General features: G+C 36.7%; 1 protein-coding gene across 2 annotated transcripts in view; it reads left to right on the top strand.

Annotated features, from left to right (window-relative positions):
* Positions 1–18,106, top strand: part of FBXO16 (F-box protein 16) — a 54,390-nt gene that overhangs the window by 21,486 nt on the left and 14,798 nt on the right. For both annotated transcript variants that reach the window (XM_058550432.1, XM_058550433.1), the window contains exons 4-6: positions 6,153–6,359; positions 10,204–10,368; positions 14,350–14,582. In XM_058550432.1, the coding sequence (XP_058406415.1) occupies positions 6,153–6,359; positions 10,204–10,368; positions 14,350–14,582 (605 nt within the window). The remainder of the gene's footprint in view (positions 1–6,152; positions 6,360–10,203; positions 10,369–14,349; positions 14,583–18,106) is intronic.

Consider the following 18,106-nt stretch of genomic DNA (forward strand, 5'->3'; position numbering starts at 1 on the left):
TAGGAAGAGTCCCATCTTCTTCAATTGTTTGGAATAGTTTGAGAAGGACAGGTATTAAATCTTCTTTGAATGTTTGGTAGAAATCTCGAAAGAAGCCATGTAGTCCTGGACTTTTGTTTTTTGGGAGGTTTTTGATTGCTGTTTCAATATCTTTACTTCTGATTGGTCTATTCAGGTACTCTATTTCTTCTTGATTCAATTTTGGGAGGTTGTATGAATCTAAGAATTTATCCATTTCCACTAGATTGTCCAATTTGTTGGCATATAATTTTTCATAGTATTCTCTTATAATCCTTTGTATTTCTGTGGTATCTGTTGTAATTTCTCCTCTTTCATTTTTAATTTTATTTATTTGAGCCTTCTCTCTTTTTTTTCTTAGTGAGTCTGGCTGAGGGTTTTTCAATTTTGTTTATCTTCTCAAAGAACCAGGTCTTAGTTTCATTGATCCTTTCTATTGTTTTTTCAGTCTCTATTTCATTTATTTCTGCTCTAATTTTTATTATTTCCCTCCTTCTGCTGAGTTTGGGCTTTGTTCTTTTTCTAGTTCTGTTAGGTGTTTAAAATTACTTATTTGAGATTTTTCTTGTTTGTTAGGAGAGGCTTGTATTGCTATAAATTTCCCTCTTAGTACCACTTTTGCTGCATCCTATAAGACTAGGTACGTTGTGTTTTCATTTTCATTTGTCTCCAGGTATTTGATTTCTTCATTGATCCAATGGTTGCTCAGTAGCATGTTGTTTAGTCTCCACATATTTGTGACTTTCCCAGCTTTTTTCTTGTAGTTGATTTCTAGTTTCATGGCATTGTGGTCAGAAAAGATGCTTGATGTAATTTCAGTCTTCTTAAATTTATTGAGGCTTGCCTTGTTTCCCAACTTATGGTCTGTCTTTGAGAATGTTCCATATGCACTTGAGAAGAATGTATATTCTGCTGATTTTGGATGTAGTGTTCTATGTATATCTATTAAGTCTATCTAGTCTAGTGTTTCACTTAATTCCACTATTTCCTTGTTTACTTTCTATCTGGATGATCTATTCATTGTTGTAAGTAGGGTGTTGAGTTCCCCTACTATTATTATGTTGCTGTCAATTCTCCCTTTAGGTTTGTAAATAGTCACTTTATATACTTTGGTGCTCCTCTGTTACGTGCATATATATTCATAAGTGTTGTGTCCTCTTGGTGGAATTTCCCTTTTATCATTATATACTGCCCCTCTTTATCTCTCATTATCTGTTTTATCTTGAAGTCTGCTTTGTCTGATATAATAATGGCAACACTTGTTTTCTTTTGCTTTCCATCTGCTTGGAGTATCATCTTCCATCCCTTCACTCTGAGCCTGTGTTTGTCTTTAGAGCTGAGCTGTGTTTCCTGGAGGCAGCATATTGTTGGGTCTTGTTTTTTTTGAGGAAGATTGGCCCTGAGCTACCATCTGTTGCCAATCTTCCTCCTGTTTTCCTTTTTCCCAGTAGATAGTTGTATGTCATAGTAGTACATCCTTCTAGTTGCTCTATGTGGGACGCCACCTCAGCATGGCTTGATGAGTGGTGCATAGGTCTGCACCCAGGATCCAAACCAGCAAACCCTGGGCCACCAAAGTGGAGTGCACAAACTTAACTGTTATGCCACCGGGCCAGCCCCTTGGGTCTTGTTTTTTAATCCATCCAGCCACTCTGTGTCTTTTGATTGGAGAATTCAATCCATTTACATTTAGAGTGATTATTGATATATGAGGGTCTAATATTGCCATTTTATCTCTTGTTTTCCAGTTATTCTATATTTCCATTGTTTCTTTTCCCTTGTCTTTCTGGCTTCCATTTCAGTTTGGTGGTTTTCTGTGATGGTTTTCTCAGTTTTCTCTTTATTTATGATTTGTGGCTCTGCTGTGACTTTTTTGTTTAGTGGTTTCCATGAGGTTTGTATAAAAGATCTCATAGATGAGATAGTCCATTTTCTGTAGCCTCTTATCTTCATTAGCCTAAGCAGGTCCATCCCTTTCCTCTTCTCCTTCTGAGTTATTGTGGCCACAAATTATTCTTTTTTGTGTTGTGAGTTTGTGACTAAATTGAAGTGATTATAGTTATTTTTGATGCTTTCCTTCCCTTTGTCTTTTATGTTATAAATAAGTGTTTGCTAACCTATTCTAATAGAGAGCTGCAGTTTTCTGATTTCGTTTGTCTATCTCCTTGATCAAAGCTTTGTAGGCCTTTGCTTTTTATGTTTCAGGTAGGAGGGCTCCTTTCATCATTTCTCTTAAGGCAGGTTTAGTGGTGATGAACTCCCTCAGCTTTTGTTTATCTGGGAAAGCTTTTATTTCTCTGTCAAATCTGAAGGATAATTTCGCTGGATAGAGTATTCTTGGCTGAAAGATTTTGTCTTTCATTATTTTGAATATATCATTCCATTCTCTCCTAGCCTGTAAGGTTTCTGCTGAGAAATCCTCAGAAAGCCTGATAGGGGTTCCTTTGTAGGTTATTTTCTTCTGCTTTGCTGCATGTAATATTTTTTCTTTGTCATTAACTTTTGCCAGTTTTAATATTATATGCCTTGGAGAAGGTCTTTTTGCATTGATGTAATTAGGAGTTCTACTGGCTTCATGTACTTGTAAGTCTATTTCCTTCCCCAGGTTTGGGAAGTTCTCAGCTATTATTCCTTTGACCAAGCTCTCTTCTCCTTTTTCCCTCTCTTCTCCCTCTGGAATATCCATAATTCTTATGTTACTTTTATGAATTGAGTTGGATATTTCTTGAAGAATTTCTTCATTTTTTAAAAATCTTAGTTCTCTCTCCTCCTCCACCTGAAGCATTTCCATATTTCTGTCTTCTAATTCACTAATTCTGTCCTCCATAAGATCTGCTCTATTTTTTGTGCTTTCTACATTATTTTTTATCTCATTAATTATGTTCTTCATCTCCAGAATTTCTGTATAGTTTTTTTAGAGCTCTAGTCTCCTTGGTGAAGTATTCCTTCTGTTCATTAATTTTATTCCTGAGCTCATTAAACTGTCTTTCTGTGTTTTCTTGTAACTCGTTGAGTTTCTTTATGACAGCTATTTTGAGTTCTCCATCATTTAGGTTGTAAATCTCTGTGACTTCAGGATTGGTTTCTGGAGACTTGTCATTTTCCTTTTGCTCTGCAGTGTTACTGTAGTTCTTCATGGTGTTTGATGAATTGATGCTCTGCTGGTGCATTTTTGGTAGTATCAGGTCGCAGATTCCACCTGCCACTGCTGGGGGTGGGCAGGAGCTGTATTTTCTGTTCCTGCTCCATCTGCTGGTAGTTGTGCCTGTGGAGCCGCTCTGCATTCACAAGGCCTGGCCACAGCCACTCAGCAGGTCTCGCTCATGCAGGTGGGGCCGCTGCACTTGGCAGGTGGGTTCAGCTGAGGTGCTGTGCTAGGCAGGAAGGGTGCTTTCATGCAGGCTGGTGCTGTGCTTCTGGGTGGGTCCTGCGGGCTGCTGTGCTTAGCGGGTGGGGCCCTTTCACATGGGCTGAGCTGCTGCCGTTTGGCAAGTTGCACTTGCGTGGGCAGGGTGCCTTCCTGCAGGCCTGGTGCTGCGCTCAGTGTGCAGGTTTGCAGGCTGCTGCGCTTGGTGGGCGGGGTGCCTTCTCGGGTGCTGAGCTGCCGCCACTCAGTGGGGAGCTTTGGTTATGGGCAGGGCTACTGCAGCTCGGTGGGCACTCCCACTGGCCAGGCTACCATTCCAAAAGCACTTGCCTGTGGCCCAGGCTGCCCCCACCTCCACTCACAGTCATGCCGGCTGCTGTGTGAGGATCCAAGACCTGGATCGCTGCCACCAGGGAGGGGGAGAGGGCTGCTTCCCTAGTTCCACCGCTTCCTGGGGATCCAGTCCACCCACCTTCACATGTATAGCTGCGTGGATCTCTCAGGCTTCCTGTTGTGTTGTGTAGGGAATCCTCTGTTGGTTAATGAATGTCTGTTTAGTTGTAACTTAGAGGGGAGAGACAAAGGGTACAACTCACTCCACCATGATGCTGACGTCACCTCCCGATAGTGAATAGTTTTTTTTTTTTTAAAGATTTTATTTATTTATTTTTCCCCCCAAAGCCCCAGTAGATAGTTGTATGTCACAGCTGCACATCCTTCTAGTTGCTGTATGTGGGACTCGGCCTCAGGATGGACGGAGAAGTGGTGCCTCGGTGCGCGCCCGGGATCCGAACCCGGGCCACCAGCATCGGAGCGCGCGCACTTAACCACCAAGCCACGGGGCCGGCCCGAATAGTTTTAATCAAGAAGTATTCATACTGTTAAAAAGAAGACAACAGCCCCAAAATGGAGTCACTTATGCTAAGGACCATCAAAACTTAATACCTAACCTCACTGCAGTTTCAACCTTCCCAGGAATGTGACTTTTAACCAGGCAACGTGGAATTTCCTGGTCAGTGCTAGGAGGTGATCCACTGATAGACCCCTTCTGTTCCCCTTAGGTGGGCAACCTTGCCTAGAACAATGCATTCTTTGCTAATAATTTCCTTTCTTCCACGTTCTCTTTAAAAACCTTTAAAAACTTTTCCTAATTACCTCAATACCTTTCTTTTCTGCAGCTCAGTGGAGCTCCTTTCTCTTTCCCAAATGGGATGCTGCCCAATTCATGAATCGTTCAATAAAGCCAATTTGATCTTTTAAATTTACTCAGTTGAATTTTTTGTTGTTTAACACTACTAATTAAAAAAATACATCATATGACTATAATGAAGTTGAGTTGTCATAAGGCTTGTAAAAAATACATTTTTGCTTTGTAAGCCTTTTTAGGTAGTCAGTGTATTTTATGATTACAACTAAAGTTCATTATAAAATTTTGATTACTTTATTGTAACTGTAATAAATATATGTATGTGAAATGCAATAGTATACAAAATACAAGTAGCCCCGGATGTCCCTATTTTCTCTTCTCTAAGGGGCTAAGGAAGAAAAGAGAGATTTAGCCTCTGGTAGAGTGGCTTATTCAGGTGGTAGGTGTTCCCATAAGAATCTTTCTTTTGGTTTTGGCCAGCCCTCAAGTTCTTATCTTTGATCAGTCACTGATCTTGGGACTGATTTAGGGTTATCTCTGGGGAAGATTGTGAAGTAACCAAAGCTTTTGTTTGTCACCCCTCAGATTACTTTGGCATCTACTTCCTGTCTCTGGCACTGTTTTTTTTTGAGGAAGATCAGCCCTGAGCTAACATCCGTGCTAATCCTCCTCTTTTTGCTGAGGAAGACCAGCTCTGAGCTAACATCTATTGCCAATCCTCCTCCTTTTTTTTTTCCCCAAAGCCCCAGTAGATAGTTGTATGTCGTAGTTGCACATCCTTCTAGTTGCTGTACGTGGGACGTGGCCTCTGCATGGCCGGAGAAGCAGTGCATAGGTGTGTGCCCGGGATCTGAACCCGGGCCACCAGCAGCGGAGCACGTGCTCTTAACTGCTAAGCCACGGGGCTGGCCCTGGCACTCTTTTTTTTCTAGGTCCACATATCGACATTTCCTCTCTAATCGTATCAATCATTTACACATTAGTTGGACTTTAACCCAATAGACTCCCTTTCTTAGGGGTATTTGCATGTTATACCTTATCTCCAATTGTGAATGCAAAGGTTTGTTTCTGGTCTTCAAGTTGCTTTGTTTTGTTTTGTTTTTGTTTTTTGTTTTGTTTTGTTTTGCTGAGGAAGATTCGCCCTGAGCTAACATCTGTTGCCATTCTTCCTCTTTCTTTGCTTGAGGAAGATTAGCCCAGAGCTAACATCTGTGCTGGTCTTCAAGTTTTAAGCACTGATAAGCTAATATAGAAACTCTTTGGAAGGAGAGGGGCTGCCTAGGTGTCTGCTCTTGAAATTGTATTTTATAAGTGTATATTTTCTCAGTTTATGAATATGGCCAGCTCCCAACTTACTGTTCTTAGGTAACTGCAAATTCTGAGGTCAAGTGCACCTCTGTGTACACACTCAGCTCTTGCACATGATCACACATATAAACGTTCAAAAGGACAGGTAGGTGGCAAAATGTGGAATTTACTAATTAGGAAAAGAAATACATGCTTTTCATTAGAAATAAATTAGTAAACTCACTTTCTATGCTATCTTTATCTCTTCCTCATAATAAATCTCTAGTGTCAGACTAAACCTGGAGCTTTTTTTTCTTTTTCTTTTTTTTCCAGTTTGACAAATGGACAGACTCTCAAAGGAGAAGAATCCTGACAGGCCTGTTAGAACGCTGCTCCCTGTCACAGCAAAAGTTCTGCTGTCGAAAGCTTCAGGAAAAAATTCCAGCAGAAGCTTTGGATTTTACTACCAAGCTTCCAAGGGTGTTATCTTTATATATCTTTTCTTTCTTGGACCCCCGAAGCCTTTGTCGTTGTGCACAGGTAACGGCAAAGAAGCAAGGTACAGCATTTTGTAAGGAGAGCCTAGGAATTTTGGAAATTGGACAACTTAAGGGAAAAAAAGCACATACATAAAACCAAGAAGTAGATGAGATGGTCAGTATGTTTACTCTGTGTCGTTTGGATAAACCGCCATCTCCTTTGTGTCTAACTCTGTATTTACTGCTAAAACAGGGGGGAGAAGTATAAGATACCATTAATGTCCACAAAAAATGTATTAGCTAGTTGGGGAGGCAAAGACACATAGAAGAAATGGTTCATCAGCAGGATAGTCTTATATTGTATAGCATATAAATACAATAAAATGCTAAATTATATAGTGCAGGCCATTCATAACTAGAAAACCTCAAAGTAAGGTGCTAATGAGATATGTGTAAAAGAGTATGAGACTAAAAGAGTTCAGAGTGGGCATGTATGCTCACAGAGGCCTTGGAAAAGGAGCTGACCGTTATTTTCTAAGAAGCAATTTCATGATGTATTAAAGTGTAGTTAAATTATTTAAGTATAAAACTGGTAGTCATTTTGTTGAGTCTTTTCATAGAGTCCAGTAAGCAGTAAGAAAGGTGAATTATTCAGTAATTATGTTGGGACAATTGGGCAGCTATCTGAAAAAAAAATTCTAGTAGAATAAAAGATTGATATGAAATCAAAGGAAACCATGAAAGTATTCAAAGAAAACATGGGGAAGGAGGCCTTTGTGAGTATTCTATAATACCCAGAAGCCTTAAAAGAAAATACATAATTTAAAATCTTGCTTTATTCATTTTATATATATTTTATGTTTCTATGTATATTTTATAAGCAAGAATAAAGAAAGCAAGATTTTAAATTGTGCCTATAAAAATTAAAATTTTCTCTGTGGAAAAGAACACCATAAATATATCCAAACTGTAAACAGGGAAAAAACATATTGCCAACGAAGGGCTAATTTCCTTATTTTTTAAAGAACACCTATAAATTTATATTAAGAAAAAAACAATGAACAACTCAGCAGAAAAATGAGCAAAGGAAATGAACAAGTAGTTCACAGAAAGAAATGCAGATATTTCTAAAATATATAAGATGCTTAGCCTCATTATGACATTCCATCTATCATGACTCAGAATGACAGTTTTTTTTTTTAATGATAATATTCTATACTGGTGAGGATGTAGGGAAACAAGAACTTGCACATATTGTTTGTAGATAAATTGGTGCAACTACCATGGAGAACAATTTGGTAATATTAAATTTTTAAGTAAAGATTCCCTTTGACCCAGCAGTTATACTTCTTGGATTTTGGCTGATGGGTATACTCAACATACTCAAAAATTACGTCTGGCTAAGAATATTGCAACATTGTTTGTAATAGAAAAGTTTGGAAACAATGGAAGTGTCTACCATTAGGGAGATGTATAAATAAATTGCAACAATCCCCAAGATACATCATTAGTAAAAAAAAGTGAAAGTACAGAACTGTCCTACCATTTTGAAAATAAAAAAGAATATGGACATATTTGTTAATATAGGCCTAGAATATTTCTGGATACACCTAAGAAGCTGGTAACAGTGGTTACATCTAGGGAAGGAAATGAGTGACTAGAGGACAGAGATGGGAGAGAGACTTCTTTTTTACCGTATGTCCCTTTGTGTCTTTGAATTTAGTATAATGTATACATGTCACCTATTCCAAAATTGAAACAATTTTTCAAAAGAGCATAGCATTCTAAATGTCCAATAACAGGAAAGTATTATACAGCCATATGATGAATTATAATGCAGCCATTATAAAACATGTTTTGGAAGAACAGAGATGCTTATGATATGTAAAATGAAGAAAGCACGATTTTAAATTATATAGAGTTTTCCAATTTTGTTTCATTCATGCCTAGAAAAAAGAAAGCAAAAGAACTCTACCAGGTTGTTAATAATGGTCATCTCTGATGGATGAGGTTATGGGTATTGTTTTTCTTTAAACTTCTCAGAATTTTCCAAGTTTTCCACAATGAGAATGTTATCATTTGACAGAAATGTTATTTGCAATTGCTAATCCTATCATCTATGTGCACCATATGTCAGTCTTGCAAGATTTAAGTAGTATGTTTTATTCCCAGTACTGACTGTGAGGACACAGGCAGTTGTTCTTCAGTTAGATTTAAAGTAAACAATAAAGTCATTGCACTAAAGTGAGCTTTGGGCTGTTTAAAAAGGTGGGGGGTGGGGGTCTTATAGTTTTGAAAGCTCCTACCTGCCCCTCAATTCTCCTTATTCTGTCTACCTTAAAAAAAAAAGAAACACCAAAAAGGAAAACTTTATCTACCCTGGGGGAAAAGAAACCAACTTAAATACCCAGGTCTAAGCAAGATCTAAGGAAAAGGAGGAAAGAAGTGAGAATTGAGAAACTTTTCTTCCCATCCTCTCCCTCCAAAACCTCACCTTTCCATTGAATTCTGAGTTAATTAACCATATAGGGATTAAGGTCAGTGTTGTTTCGTTTCTGGGTTGAACAAAGTAGATGTAATTTCTGTTTCTGTCTGCAGGGCTCTATCGGATCCTCTGATCTTTTCCTCCTTGCAGCTCCTAGACCTGTTATTTCTTCTAATTGTGCCCTCCTCTCTCCTGCATGTCTCATCTTCAGCACATAAAACAATGCTAAACATAGTAGGAACACAGTACATGGTGGATGGAAGGAGAGAGGAAAGGGGAATAAATAAATGGATGTATGGATAACAAGGCCCATTAGAGTGTTCTGCTTATTTTTTTGGCACTCAAAAGTTATTAGTTATTTAATTAATCTTGAAAAAGAGGCCAGTTTTCCAAGGATGAAATTTGAGTTTGAAAGTTAGATGTTCTCTTTGCAACTCTGAAGATAACAGGCAGAATGCCGTCTCAACTTATATATGAACTTGACCCTAGTTTCTAGCAAGTCTTATTCAAAATTGGAGTAAATTGTTGTAAATACTGCTACACATAGTAGGGTCACCTCCACCATTTGCTGGATGTGTGGCATTGACCATAATTCTATGGAAATGGAATGTACAGAACAAATACTTTATGCTCTATGGAATCTTAAAGGCTATATAGGACACACCATATAGTATCAATAATTCTTTTCCCTTTATAAAATTTATGGGCCGGCCCAGTGGCGCAAGCGGTTAAGTGCGTGCGCTCCGCTGCGGCAGCCCGGGGTTCCCTGGTTCGGATCCCGGGCGCGTGCCGGCGCACCGCTTGGCAAGCCATGCTGTGGTGGCATCCCATATAAAGTGGAGGAAGATGGGCACGGATGTTAGCCCAGGGCCAGTCTTCCTCAGCAAAAAAAAAAAAAAAAAAAAGAGGAAGATTGGCGGACGTTAGCACAGGGCTGATCCTCCTCACACAGACACAAAAAATTATATTTGCTTAAGTCATAAGAATGGAGGGAAAATGGAAACATACTATGAAAAGAATAAACAATGTGCAGACAGGAGTTTCTATAATGTTTGTATAACTTTCATATGACCTTTAGGAACCTTTAGAAAGTTCCAAATCTGTCTGAGCCACAGTTTCCTTATTTGCAATATGAGAGTAATAATTATACTTACCTCCTTAGGTTGCCATGAGGATGGTTAGTAGATGCTCAATAAATATCAGTTGTCTCTGATTCTAAGTCTGAATTAACATTTAGAGAAAATCCTTCTGCCTGGATAGGAACCAGTTTAGGTAGGAGGTAACTGTTTAAGCTGTGATTTGGAGGAAAAGGACAAAAAAGTTATCTCAGGTCCAGCGTGACAGCTCAAAACCTAGTGAAAGTGGGCATGTAAACTGAGTAGGATTTTTGTTGTTTTTTTTCCAATTGTTGTTTTCCCAGGTGAGCTGGCATTGGAAGAACTTAACTGAGCTGGATCAGCTCTGGATGCTCAAATGTTTACGGTTTAACTGGTACATCAATTTCTCTCCAACTCCCTTTGAACAGGGTGTATGGAAGAAGCACTATATTCAAATGGTGAAAGAACTTCATGTTACCAAGCCTAAGGTAAATTTGAGGCAAAAAGCATCACACTTATGAACATCAGCTATTTAGGAATTCTAGAACTAAGACTAAATGATCAAAGTTGGGGAAGGGAGTTGGTTCAAATGAAACATACTGTGACTTCAAAATTCTCCTTTTCTGAGAGCTTGACAGCCTTTTTCAAGAGATCCATGTTCATTGAGAGCCCTCATCTGACACTTCCAAACCACAGTTCCACCCAGGAGGTTAGGACTATGGAGCTCCTCACTGTGTCCAGGACCTGGGTCTCTGTATCTCTGACTCAGATACCAGACAGTTCTGACCCAGTGTCAGAACTCTGTGGGTAATGTGCAGCATTTGTTATCTATGGGTCATCAGATTTTACTTTACTAATTCAAATTTTCTATGATTCTACCAGGTGAGCTGAAGTTTATTTTTGTATTGTTTATTAAGAAAAGTTTTCCAATAAATCAGTAATTAGGCAAGGGCATAATGGGCATATTAAAGTTGTTTTTAAGCTAGAAACTAGCAATGTAAAGTATTTACACAAAATCATAAAAAATAAATAATGCAAGAATAGTTTTTTCTAGTGGTTTTCTATGCATTATAACCAATGTTTATGTTCATTCTTATAGTCACAGTTAATTAGATAACTTGTGGGAAATTTTTATGAGCCTTTTCTTTATGGCATGATCTATACACATGCAGAGTTGTGTATCATTTTAGACAATAGATGAGTTCCTGAAAAATTATGTGTAAATTAAATTTTTTAAATGATTTTTAAAACCACAGGGGTATCATATTCTATGAAAAAGCTGCAGTGAATCCTTTTAAAATTGAAGAATCCTTTTGAAATATGAATAGTCAACTCCTAATTTGCTCATTTAGGTTAGTTTTATTGTGTTTTCTCAAAGCAGAATCCATCTATATTTAATATAGTAATAAACTATGCATAATTAATATTTTTACAATTGCAGTGACAAAACTAGTTTTTCTGATTTCAGTAATTGGTGTGCTCCATGAGGATTTCTTTAAAAAAGAAAAATTTTAAATGCAGTGATGGAAAAAGTTATTTTAAAAATTACCATAGCTATGACTTCTTTTCTCATAAGAGTTTTCTTGTCTCTCATTCTCAATTGGGGGCAGGGAATGGCATTTAGTAGCTGAAACTTGGGCTGTTCTGGGGCAGAGAGAGAAAGTGATTAACCAACTTATAGAATGAAAAGAAGTTTTGAGTATTATATATAAGACTGATTTTAATGCTTCATCTTCAGCAGTAACTCTTTTTCCACATAATATTTATGCTAACTATATTTTAAAATAATGAATAGTTCTGATGTAAGAAAATTTCCACCTCTTTGCTCAGTATTAAATTTCTGGAGTACTTTGTTGTATTAAACTTTAGTTTTTCTGTTGAAGAGGTAGACCTAAATCAGAAACACAAAGGTTAATAAAAGCAACTAATAATCTTAAATTTATTGATTAAAGAAATAGATCTAAGTCAGAAAGACTAAGATTAATAAAGCCTCCTGACTAAGGTTAATAAAGTCAACTGTCAGCCCTATACATACCTGAATAATTTGTGTAATTCCCTGTGAGGTTGCTCCAATGATGGTGAACATAGACAGCCACTAGAGTAGAGCATAATTTACCTTCCCTCAAGCAACATCACCTTCTCCCTTCCCCTCAATACCTTGTACCTGGCATATGCTCCAGCAGAGCTTTAGAAAGCATTTTATGAGCAGATGGTAGTGATTAATACTAGTGTCCTCAACCTTAAAATGAGAAGACTGGACTAGAATGATCTTTATAACTGTCTGTAAGACTACGTTATCTACTCCAAAAAACATAATTTCAAAAAGACTTCATCTAGAAAAAGAAGAGTAAGTTAAACCCAAAGTAAATAGAAGGGAGAAATAATGAAGAGCCGAGATCAATGAAACTGAAAACAGAAAAACAATAGGGAAAACCAATGAAACCAAAGCTGCTGCTTTGAAAACATAAATAAAATTGGTAAGTTTCTACCTAGACTGATCAAGGAAATAAAAGAGAGAAAACACAAATTACTAGTAACAGGAGTGAAGGAGGGGGCATCACTACAGATCCTGTAGACATTAGAAGAATAATGAGAGAATATTATGATAATGAGAGAATTAGAGAAGATGTCACTAAATTCAACAACCTAGATGAAATGGACAATCCTTGAAAAACACAAATTACCCAAACAGTCTCAATAAGAAATAGAAAACGTGAATAAATCTTTATCAATTTAAAAATTGAATTAATAATTTTAAAACTTTCCACAAAATTCCAGACCCAGATAGCTTTATTGGTGAATTCTGTCACACATTTAAGGAAGAAATACCAATTGTGCACAAACTCTTTCAGAAAATAGAGGAAGAGGGAACACTTCCCAACTCATTACCTTTATACCAAAACCAGATAAAGAATTTATAAGAAAAAATAAAACCACAGACCAATATCCCTCATGAACACAGATTTAAAAATCCTTTAAAAATATTAGCATATTAAATCCAGTAATATATAAAGAAAAGAACAATACATGATGACCAAGTAGGATGTATCCAAAGAGAGTAAGGTTGGCATAATATTCCAAAATCAATCGATGTAATTCACAGAATAAAAGAGAAAAGATGATCATTTCAGTATATGCAAACAAAAGCATTTAACAAAAAATTCAACATTCATTCATGATTTTAAAAATTCAAGCATTTTGTTCTTTTCAGGATTACTGGTGTTTTTTTCTATATAATTACTGGCATTTATGCCTGAATTTTTCCTCCTGAAATTGTTTTTATCATCATATATTATTTATTCCCAGTGTATTAAACTAGACCTCCTGCAGCAAGACAGACATTTTATTCAATTTAAGCTCAGAAATGAAATGAATGTCCCTTCTAAATGAGACCTGCACAAAATGTTGAATACTAAACCAATAATGAGCTATTGATTATGTAATATAAACTGTCTTCTTAATCTACTAGACTACAATCATTCATTAAATGGGTAAATATTTATTAAATACTGTTATGTGCTAGGTGCTAAGAGTATAATGATCCTAACCCTGCTTTCAAGGAGCCTAGTCTAGTGGCCCAGGACGTAGACAAATAAATAATTACAACACTGAATACTAAGTGCTAGCCTATAAAAGAAATAGATACAAAGAGTAGTTGGAACAAGGATAAGAAACTAACTGGTTCTGCTTGGAGGGACTGGGAAATTTCTTAATTTTCACAAACAATTCAAGCAAACCCATTTACCAAGCAAAGCTTCCCTAATCTCTTTAAGAACAAAAATTAAGCCTTTAATGGCTTCTCGACATACCAATACCACTTCCCTGAGGCTACAGCCACATAAAAACCTTATGAAATTCACACACACAAAACAGACTTTCAGTTTGGGAAATTAAAGCAAAAGTATTCTGTGGGAGCGGCTGAGGTTTTGATAATTGGTAAAATCTGTAGTCCACCCCTACATAACTCGAAATTGTCTCTATGGTAATTAGGGCTGCAGTACTGTTTTGGGGAGGAAAGTGTACATTTTTATGAACAAATTAACTGCAATTGTGGAAAAACTACATAATGATGTGGCGGAAGAGGCGGCAGTACCGGAGAGAGTTCAGTGCGTGGACTCGAAGCAGGACAGTCCCAGACTCAACTTCTGACTCTGAGTCTTGCTATGTCTGTAGCAGTGCGCAAATTAATTGGTTTATCCTAGCTTCAGTTTCTTCTTCTGTAAAATGGGAGTAGTAACGATTACCTTTTAGAGTTATTGTGAAGGTTAACTAAAATAATGCGTGAAAACTTCCTGAGAGAGCGCCTGGCACATAGCAAGTACTCCTGGGTTGGTGGCTGCTGTAATCATTGTTACCATTGTCATTGCCATCGTGGTGATAATGGTGATGATGACGATGATATTCTTTGTTTTATTGTCATTATTATTACAGTGTTTTAAGAACGGAAGTAATTAATCTTCCTCTTCTAGACACCTCCAAAAGACGGCTTTGTGATTGCTGATGTGCAGCCAGTTACAAGCAGTTCTCCAGAGGAAAAGCAGTCTGCTTCATCAGCTTCCCGGCCCTCGTCCTCTTTAAGAAAGAAGAATCACCCAGGGGAGAAAGAACTCCCACCCTGGCGATCCTCCGACAAGCACCCAACTGATATCATTCGCTTCAATTACCTGGACAACTGTGACCCCATCCAGCAAATCTGGCAAGGGTGAGAAGCTCCATGCCCTTCTCCACTTCTTTGCTTTCAGAAACAATTTACTGGCACTTCAGTAGATGAAAATAGAACTTACTGTGAAATACAAATGCTTTTCAATACATAGAAGCAAAAAGTAATTGAAAAGTAAACAAACCATTATTGGTAAATTAGCCCTGTTCATTAGGATTTGTTTGCATTTTGTAGCTGTAATGATTTAATATTATAGCTTCTTTTAATATTTCAATACCTCAAATTCCAATCCAGCATCATAGGGTTCATTCTAGTCTTTTCCTATTCCATATTTGCACCTCCCCTCTCTGACAGAGAGAAACCTGGCTCTCATATTTATTTAATGTATAATAATATAAAGATTACATATCATAAATATTACTATATACATATATGTCTATATGTATTATTTTTGTATTATTTTGTATAAAATCGTATGTTACGTATAGTGTGTGTATACACACACACACACAGAGTATATATTTACTTACACACTCTGAAAGTAATTTCAGAATTGCTGACCCAGATCACTATTAAAACAAATATACTAACTAGAATTCAATATTTGTTTATGGCTCTCTTTTGCCTTTAGTCTGAGGGTATATACACATAATACTGTGTTCAAAAGTTATATGGTTTTTTTTTTAATATCTCCTTCTGTGTGGGTATGTCACATGGTTCTAAAGTTAAAACTATATAAAAGTATACAAAAAGTGTACAAAAGGTATACTCTGAGAAGTACCACACCCCCCCATGTCTACCACTCCACTCCCACCCTGTCATCTTTTCTACCCCATTCCCAGTAACAAATCTAATTAGTTTCTGGTTTATCCTTCCAGTATTGCTTTTTGCACAGAGTTACAAGAGATTCCATTTTTTCAACTATCTGATTGGCAAAAACTTTAAAGTTTGATAATATATTCTATTGGTGAGGCTGTGGGCAAACAGGCACCCTCATACATTGCTGGTGGGAATATAAATTGACACAAACCTTATGGAGGGACATTTGACAATATCTAGCAAAAATACATATGTATTTACATTTTGACCCAGCAATTCCACTTCTAGGAATCAACTTTGAAAATACCAAAAATACATCTGCACAGGAACATTTATTGCAGCGTTGTTTATGATTTTAAAATACTGGAAATAAATTCTCATACATAAGAGAATGTCTGTTGAATAAACTAGGTATGGTCCCTTCACACAATGGAGTACTAGGCAACTGTAAAAATGAAAGAGGAAGATCTCTATGAACTGATAAGGAGTGATTTCCAGGGTACATTGTTAATCGAGAAAAGCAAATTGCAAAGAATATCTATAGTATGACACCCATAGTATAGAAAGATGACAAAGTAAGAAAATATACATCTGTATCTGTATGTACATATATACTGTTCACTTGTTAACACACACACATACAGGATAAAAAAGAAATTAAGGAAACAAATTTTGAAACATTTGAGAATGTTTTAATATATCTGCCATGTTTTTAGAATATATTTCAACAGATTAATATCAAGGCAGCATAGGGTAGTAACAGTGTACAGCCTGTGGGGCCAATCTGCTTGGGTTCAAATCCAGACACCTCTAGCTATGTGGCCCTGGGGAGTCCCTTGACCCCTCTGTGCCTCAGTTTCCACATCTATAAAATGGCAATAGTAGTAATACCTAAGTCATAGCATCACTGTGAGGATTAATATATGTGACATATACTTATAATAGTGCCTGACACATAGTAAGTAAGGACTTCTTGTGTAGGATAGTTTCTAAAATTGTATTATTTGGCTAATAAAGAAAAAGGTAATCCCATAAGGCCTGATGACTTGGCCATTAAGATTACGCACATATTTTCGGGACTATTTGTGTCCCTTTGGAGGTGAGATGAGATGAGAGCTGTATCCCTAATTAAGCAAGAATTAAGCCCTTTGAGGGCACAGACCATGCCTTACTCATCTTTATATCCCTACTGACTGGCATTGCAATACTTGTTACATGTTTGATTTTGAAAGAAGTGTAGCTTTTTGATTCATGAACTTTAAATTCATCTAGTTGTGTCAGAAAAAAGTCCAATTAGTTCGCTGATAATTTAGAAGGTACTGAGGGATAAAAAACAAGGTACAAAACAGAGTTTGAAAAAAATACTACCATTTATATTAAAATAGGTGGAGGAGAAAGAAACAAATATATTTGTATATACATAAAATATCTCTGGAATATACACAAGAAACTGATACTATCATTTGCCTTCAAGGAGGAGAACTGTAAGTTAGAGACAAGGGTGGATAGGAAATTTTTCACTGTAGATCCTTTCAAACTCTTGAATTTTGAACCATTGTGAATGTACTGACTATGTGTTGATCAGTGTATCCCTAGAGATAGTATTTAAGAGTTTGTACGTGGCCCTTAGTCTGGACTAGGATGGTAAATGAGAGAGAGGCTAACTTAGATACCCAGGCATATGAATGGTACATTAACATGAGATAAACTGATAACTTCCTGAGTTTTCTGTGAGACTCAAATACTATTTGTGAAAGGCAATAATTACATTAAATGTTAATGTACTGAACACCCCAATTAAACAGCAGAGATTATCAGAATGGATAAAAAGGCAAGAACCAACTATATGCTTTTTACTAGAGACACATCTTAAATATAAAGACACAGATGGGTTTAAAAATAAAGTGATGGAAAAAGATGTACCATGCAAGAGTAAGCATAAGAAAGAAAGAATGACCACTAATATCAGATAAAATAGACATCAAGACAAAGAGTATTACCAAAGATAAAGAGGGACATTTCGTAATGATACAGAAATCAACTAAACAGAAAGACATAACTGTTACAAATGCATATGTACCTAATTACGAAGCCTCAAAGTACATAAGGCAAAAATTGACAGATTTAAAGAGATAAATAGACAATTCCACAACCACATTGTTTTCAAGTGCATGTGCTACATTCACCAAAATAGACCAGATTCTTGGACTCCTCAAAGAGTGCCATGGGGGGAAAAAGAGGTGGGGAAAGTGTTGTAGACATAAAAGATATAACAACCAAATGCAGTTGGAATCTAGATGGGATTCTGGTTCAACAAAGAAAGACTATAAAAAGCATTCTTGAGACAATTGCAGAAATTTGAATGTGGACTGGAAATAAAATGATATTAAAGAATTACTGTTCATTTTCTAAGGTATGATGATACTAGTGTGGTTAGGTAGGTAAATGTCTTTATCTTAGGAGATGAGTGTTGAAGTATTTAGGAGTGAAGCGTCTGCAATTTACTTTCTCATGGCGTGGTAAAAATACATACATATATATATGTTGTGTGTATGTATTTATGTATATAGAGAGATAAACCAAAAATAGCAAAATGTTATTAATTGTTGAATGTAGTTGGAGAGTATATGGGTAATCACTGTACTATTTCAACTATTCTGTATGTTTGAAATTTCTTAACTAAAAGTTGGGGAAATTTTTGAAAATTAAGCAGCAAGAAATATTTGGGCAAAGTTGATCTTTTTAAA

The sequence above is a fragment of the Diceros bicornis genome, chromosome 11 (assembly GCF_020826845.1).
Source record: "Diceros bicornis minor isolate mBicDic1 chromosome 11, mDicBic1.mat.cur, whole genome shotgun sequence".
Classification (NCBI taxonomy): Eukaryota; Metazoa; Chordata; class Mammalia; order Perissodactyla; family Rhinocerotidae; genus Diceros; species Diceros bicornis.